Raw genomic sequence first — 7,528 nt, 5'->3', positions numbered from 1 at the left:
TGCTTGACAACTACTGTTTGTGAGTTTACGTCCCTGTAACTTGGCAGTTCAGCAAAAGAGACTGAGAGAATAAATACCAGGCTTTAAAAAAAATAAGTACTTGGGTCAATACATTTGACTAAAAATTCTTGAAGGTGGTGCCCCAGCATGGCCACAGTCTAATGACTGAAACAAGTAAAAGCTTAAAAGAGCATCATCATCATCATCATCATCATTAACGTCTGTTTTCCATGCTGGCAAGGATTGGATGGTTTGGCAGAAGGTAGGCAGCTGAAGAGCTGCCTGGGCTCCAAGTCAGTTTTGACATGGTCTCTATAGCTGTGTACTGGGTGATTTTCACGTGGCACCAGCAATGTGTTCTCTGGCATGGTTTTTATGGTTGGATTCCTTTCCTAATGGCAACCACTTTACAGATTGGACTGGATGCTTTTATTATAACCAGTACAATTATAATATATGTCCTGTCTATCACAGGAAGTACAAGCACTCTCTCACACACACACACACCAGAACTTCCGCCTGTCAAATTCACTCACAAGGCTTTGGACAAGAAGTTCCCAAATTAGTTCTATAGCACGCCAACAGATGGCAGCATACAGTTGCATGTGCAGTGAGAGCTAGTAGTGACCTTCATCAGGTAGTGTGTTGAGTGATGTTGCTGTATTTATTTTGCAAGTTGGGGCATTTGTGTTTTTGTGATCACACGTATTCTATGGCCTTCAAATACCTGATCCACCGGAACTCAGCCATCGCGGACAATGCCAAATTCAATATATTGATGGCAGACTTCGTCAGAGTAATTCGAAATGTGTCCCACATGTGCGACTCTACAGAGTTAAAGAGACATATACAACATTTCGTTCACCGCATGCAGTTCTCAGGTTACAGCCATAAAGAAAGGATCAGAGTATACAAAGGAGCTATGAAGAAATTTGAAACCATCAAACGTAACGATAGGAATGGGATTTGCCCACTCTATAGGAGCAAATCATGGAACGCCACTGAAAGGATTAAGAAGAAAATAGGGAAGGCCAACTCATGGTATGATAGCCACAAATACCAGAGAGTCATGTTCGTCGACACCACCCCTAGAGGCAATGACCGAGACCTTTAGCATTATGACGTACTTGAGAAGAAGACCCATGAAGCTGAACAAAATCACAGTCATGGCAGATACCAGTATCAAGCAAATGGCTCCCATGCCACTCTTGGAGTGGTTGGCGTTAGGAAAGGCATCCAGCTGTAGAAAGTCATGCCAAATCAGACTGGAGTCTGGAGCAGCCTTCCAGCTTACCAGCCCTGGTCAAACCATCAAACCCATTGACAATGGATGTGAAATGATACATATATATATATATATATATATATATATATATATATATACATATATATATATATATATATATACATACATATATATATATAATTTAGATTCAGGTGAATATGTTACTTAAGTTTAGGCACCAGAATTTAGTATGGTATTATCTATACAGTTTCAAAATAAGGTGATTAAAATCAAAATAAGTAACAAGGATATCCAAAGGTAATGCAGATGGCGTAGTAAGTCACACCCGGACAACGTCGGGTTATACTGCTAGTAAATGATAAAATAAGGAATACTCGAAAACAGAAATGCTATACCTGTGTGTTTTGGTTATGCTTAAAAATTCCAACGGAACCCATTGATGAGGAAGCCACAACTTGCTGCTGGTCAAGATACTGAAATATAGTTAAAAACAAAGTAAGATTTATAATGGAATTTGTCTGCGACTAGAATAAACTTAGCTATTGCGGTATGAAGGCAAGTGGCTAGGGGTTCCCAATCATTTCTTTTATCTATGGACCCCTTTGATTACTATTTAATTGTGGTGAACCCCCATAGCTATTTAGAGAAACTTCTTTCAGAATTCCCATTTTGTTTTAACAAAATTAACTTGTGTAGGTTGAATTATGGTTTTTGCTAAATTAATCCGAGAGGCCTTCATATTCCAGACCTTGTTTCCACACCTGAAATTTCTTCTCAAGGTCAGGTGTGAGAACAAAGTCATCAGTACAGAGCTCCCGGGGACAGCCGGTCTTGAATTCCTGTTAAGGCCTGGAGGTCTAAGATAAACAGGAGGGGGCTGAGAACTGAGCGTTGGTCGACTCCTTGAACTCATTGCCAACTTTCACCTTGCCGGCACCATTTCAAAGTTTGGAACAAGGCCAGCAATTTTGGGAGAGGGGATAAGTCGATAGTATTGACCCCAGTGTTCAATTGGTACTCATTTTATTGATCCCCCCCTCCAAAAGGATGAATGGCAAAGTCAACCACGACAGCATTTGAACTCAGAACATAAGGATGGAAAAAACACCACTAGTTATTTGGCCCAACATGTCAATGATTCTACTAGCTTGCTGCCTTATTAAGGATGAAAGGTTAATAATAATAATGATAATAATAATAATTCTTTCTACTATAAGCACAAGGCTTGAAGTTTTGGAGGAGGAGGTTAGTTGAACACTGGTAGAATGTGTCCTATAAAACATCTTTTTCTCTTAGTCTTCTTAAAAAAAAAAGAAATCCATATGTTTTTCCATGTTAAAGTTGTCATATTTCTGTAATTTCAACCAATCACTGACGTCCATTCAGCCGATATACATTAAGTGCCGACTACATAAACAAACGATTCTGAAACAATTAACCCTAACCCTAACCTTAGGGTTAGGGTTAAAGCAAATTTAAAATGAAAAAAGCAAATAAAACGAAGGTATGGAGATTAAATACGCTTTACATCGCTTAATCAGCCAAAGGAGTAAATATAAACAACTGAATACTTGTCAGTGATTGGTTGAAATTATCGAAATAAGACAATTTTTTACATGAAATTAATTTGAATACAAAAATATTTTTCTGTTCTATAACACAAAATAGATAAGTATAGGAAGTTTGAAAGTCTTTCCATACCAAAAATACTACGTAAAACATTAATGAAAAATGTGGCCCCCGTTTTAAAATAGATCCGATTACATCAACCCCAGTAATTAACTGGTACTTAGTATATATCGACCCCGTTGTCCTCGGCAGAATTTGAACCAAGAATTTATCAATGGGTGAAATACCGCTAAACATTTCATCCAGTGTGCTAATGATTCTTATTTCTTTATTGCCCACAAGGGGCTAAACATAGAGGGGACAAACAAGGACAGACAAAGGGATTAAGTGGATCAGACCGACCCCAGTGCATAACTGGTACTTAATTTATCGACCCCGAAAGGATGAAAGGCAAAGTTGACCTCGGCAGAATTTGAACTCAGAACGTAACGGCAGACGAAATACCACTAAGCATTTCACCCAGCATACTAACTTTTCTTATTTCTTGATTGCCCACAAGGGGCTAAACATAAAGGGGACAAACAAGGACAGACAAAGGGGTTGAGTCGATTACATGGACCCCAGTGCGTAACTGGTACTTAATTTACCAACCCCGAAAGGATGAAAGGCAAAGTCGACCTCGGCAGAATTTGAACTCAGGACGTAACAGCAGACGAAATACCACTAAGCATTTTGTCCGACATACTAACACTTCGGCCAGCTCGCCGCCATGTGCTAACGATTCTACCAGCTTTCCGCCTTCCCCTTGTAAATATCAACATGTGTAAAGACATTGTTGTTATGGTACTTACCTTTAAATCCGTCACATCACCAACATGTGTGATGTCTGCGAGGAGTTTTGGTTCCATGTCCACTGGAGCAGTTTCAGTATCCATCGTGTAGAGATCATAGTCAATGTCATGTTGACCAAATGTCCAAAATGATAACTTACATTGCTGGAAAGATACAAAATCAATAACAGAATCTAATAAGAATTTTTCCACAAAGCCAGCAATTTTGAGGGGAGGGGGAAGCCAATTACATCAACCTCAATGCTCAACTGGCATTTATTTTATCACCCTCCCTAACTCTTTAGTATTTAAACAGGGATAATGGGCCCAAATTTTGTACCTGTTTTATGCCCAAACCAGCTGCAGAGATGGTGAAGCCAAAAGGAACTGAGAGAATGGCATGGCAGATTTAGTGTGTTTGGGGGATGAGAAAGAGAGAAGTGGAGTAGGGGTCGGAAACCGACGGAGGGAAGTGAACAGATGGACATTGCTGAGGAAACTAATAGAGAAATTGGATGAGATAGAGGTAAATTCTAAGGCAGACATGGAGAAAAGAGTGAGTAAAAAAGATAAAAAGTTTGGGGGTTTATAAGCAGAAATGAAAGAAACCTGAGAAGCCTTTTTATATATCTTTTACTTGTTTCAGTCAGAGTGCAGCCATGCTGGAGCACCACCTTGAAGAATTTTTAGTTGAATGAATCAACTCTTTATGCTTCTTAAAAAGCTTGGAATTTATTCTGAGAGTTTCTTTTGCCAAACTGGTAAGTTTCAAGGATGTAAACATATCAACACCGGTTGTGATGCAGTAGTGGGGGACACACACACACAACGGGCTTCTTTCAGTTTCCGTGTAGCAAGTCCACTCACAAGGTTTTGGTCAGTCCATGGCTATAGTAGAAGACACTTGCCCAAGGTCTCATACAGAGGGATTGAATCGTAGAGAGAGATATTACAATGTATTAACCTTTTCTGTGCCGGCAGGGTTGGAATTACACAAAAGGCCATTGGGGCCCCGAGGGACCCCCTTTTATTTATGCACATTTCTGCACTATCCATAAAGTAATATTTGTTTAATCTTGTATATATAGGCACAGGAGTGGCTGTGTGGTAAGTAGCTTGCTTACCAACCACATGGTCCCGGGTTCAGTCCCACTGCATAGCACCTTGGGCAAGTGTCTTCTACTATAGCCTCGAGCTGACCAAAGCCTTGTGAGTGGATTTGGTAGACGGAAACTGGAAGAAGCCCGTCGTATATATATATATATATATATATATATATATATATATATATATATATATATATGTGTGTATGTTTGTGTGTCTGTTTGTCTCTCCAGCATTGCTTGACAACCGATGCTGGTGTGTTTAAGTCACAGTAACTTAGCGGTTCGGCAAAAAGAGAACGATAGAATAAGTACTAGGCTTACAAAGAATAATTCTTGGGGTCGATTTGTTCGACTAAAAGCGGTGCTCCAGCATGGCCGCAGTCAAATGACTGAAACAAGTAAAAGAAAAAAAGAACAAATAAATAAAAAGGGGGTGGGGTGCATTTTACATTACGATTATACCGGAATTTGTGAAAAATTGTTTTTAAAGTTGAGAAAAACGAGTGGAGTTTCGGTTAGTTCGCTAGTTCCCTGGAATCGAATATGCTAATTATAAAGACAAGTTGTGATTCAACAGATTCCTGTGTTGACGATGTTTCGAACTTTGCACATATAATATGACGAGCAAAGTGATTCCTAAATGTATTAGCCATGTAGAGATAGAACGTTCTATAAAAATCATCATTGCTTGGAACTGCAATTCTTCGGAGGCTTCTTAAAGCATAACCAGTAACACAAGTGTCACTTTAGTCTGCTGGCTGTGGACAGCTGACACCTTCCATCAGACCCAGCAAAATAAGCTGTGGTGTTTTCATACAATAATAATAATCCTTTCTACTATGGGCACAAGGCTAAAATGTGGGGGAGGGGGATAGTTGATTATATCGACCCCAGCACTCAACTGATACTTAATTTATCGACCCCGAAAGGATAAAAAAGGTAAAGTCGACCTCGGCAGAATCTGAACTCAGAACATAGCGACGGGCGAAATACTGCTAAACATTTCGTCCAGCGTGCTAACAATTCTGCAGTAATAATAATAATATTCCTTTCTACTAAAAGCACAAGGCCTGAAATTTTGTGGGACGAGATTAGTGGATTACATCGACCCTAGTATTTCACTGGTACTTAATTCATCGACCCCCGAAAGGATGAAAGGCAAAGGTCGTCCTCGGCGGAATTTGAACTCAGAACGTTTTTGGCATAGTTTCGTAGATTCGAAACCGGCATCGTAAGCAAACTTTGATGTCCAGGGGTGCTTCAGAATATTCTGGATGGGCACTAATTTGTATTAAGGGATGATTTTTTGTAAACTGTATTTTCTAAATGTGAGGGATCACTATTGAATAGCGAAGGGGTCAGTTGCCGTCCATGGCAGCGTGTGGTCGCAAGATGACCGGCGACTTGAAAGCACATGACGAATATACAATAAGAATAAATGGAGAGAGAACGGCCAGTTCTTACCTCATCATCCCAACTACCTGTGACAAACAGATTCGGTTTCTGAAGTGACGAAGCTCCAACTGGTTTCCATCGGATTTTACTTATTTTCTGCGAAATAAACTTCACGTTCATGTCAGCCATGTTGTGACTATTTACAAATGGCGGGAACACGCGTGAATTCGATTGGTTGTTGAAGAGGGGGAAGGGGGATAGTAACGTTTATAACAAGGGGAAAATTAGCATTTATAACGAGGGGGAAGAACTCTTTGAAATTAGCGATAAAGGGGAGAGAACAAATAATCCTCTATATGTCAGAGTTTCTCAAAAAATACTTTTGTGGTAACCTAGGATTCGGTGAAGATTTTAAAATTCTGGGTATTACTGGAGCTTACTGAAGAAGCAATGTACAGACTGATAAGAAAGCGTCTGAATGACTGGCTGAAAAGAGCTGATCATAGAATGCTGCAATCTAGGTCAGGTCACCCAGGTGAGGATGTATTTTGTAAGACATGAACAGTAGTGTAACTGTGAGTGAGGGACTCAAGCCCCCAGCACCGATTGAAGAGGGTGCCTCATCAAAGGCAAGAAAGATGAGACTTTAAACAATTGTTTTTTTGTTTTGTTTTTTATTACATCTCATTTCACACATTAGGTTTTCTTTAATGTTTCAGTCAGGGAAGCTGGTGCATTAAATGGGTAAAATAAGGAGGTTTTGTAAAAGTAAACTTTAAGAATGATATATTTTGAATTACAGGCTGTACCAAACCAGCGGGTAAATGAACCATGATAAAGCATTTATTCCAAAAATATTGCTTTAAAACATTAATTACTTGTAATATTGTGGATTTTGTAATGCAGGTGGGGGGATGAATTTTTGCGGCTTGCCCCGCGTGCGGTTTACCCTAGCTACGCCACTGGACATGAAACACTCAAGGATCCCAGAATACAACACTCTTTAACCTTCACTCTTTTACTTGTTTCTGTCATTTGACTGCAGCCATGCTGGAGCACCGCCTTTAGTCGAACAAATTGACTCCAGGACTTATTCTTTGTAAGCCTAGTACTTATTCTATCGGTGACTTTTGCCGAACTGCTAAGTTACAGGGACATAACTTAGGGAGATTACTCTTGTTAAATCCCTTTTTCGTTTTGCTTTCATGCTTGACTGCCAGGGTTCCCTACAACCCTTTAACTGTGGAATTAAATTTCATGGTTATTCCAGAAATGATATTAAATGTATACCAGAAAATAGAATTGGTATTTTCAGCACATCACAATGCCTCACTAAACTTGAGATGGCTCAACAGAAAATAAGTTCAAACATGACTTTCCTC

At 39.6% G+C, this 7,528-nt stretch overlaps 1 protein-coding gene across 1 annotated transcript in view; it reads right to left on the bottom strand.

Moving 5' to 3' along the window:
• LOC106868990 (nucleoporin Nup43) overlaps positions 1 to 6,351 on the bottom strand; it is a 14,400-nt gene extending 8,049 nt beyond the window's left edge. Inside the window, exons 1-3 of the mRNA XM_014914475.2 lie at positions 6,216 to 6,351; positions 3,667 to 3,810; positions 1,642 to 1,719 (exon numbers count right to left, since the gene is read on the bottom strand). Of these exons, the coding sequence (XP_014769961.1) occupies positions 1,642 to 1,719; positions 3,667 to 3,810; positions 6,216 to 6,335 (342 nt within the window). The 5' untranslated portion in view covers positions 6,336 to 6,351. The remainder of the gene's footprint in view (positions 1 to 1,641; positions 1,720 to 3,666; positions 3,811 to 6,215) is intronic.
• Between the last annotated feature and the right edge of the window lie 1,177 nt (positions 6,352 to 7,528).

The sequence above is a fragment of the Octopus bimaculoides genome, chromosome 27 (assembly GCF_001194135.2).
Source record: "Octopus bimaculoides isolate UCB-OBI-ISO-001 chromosome 27, ASM119413v2, whole genome shotgun sequence".
In the NCBI taxonomy this organism is placed as follows: domain Eukaryota; kingdom Metazoa; phylum Mollusca; class Cephalopoda; order Octopoda; family Octopodidae; genus Octopus; species Octopus bimaculoides.
The sequence above is the reverse complement of the archived record's forward strand: the minus strand, read 5'-3'. Positions and strand labels throughout refer to the sequence as shown.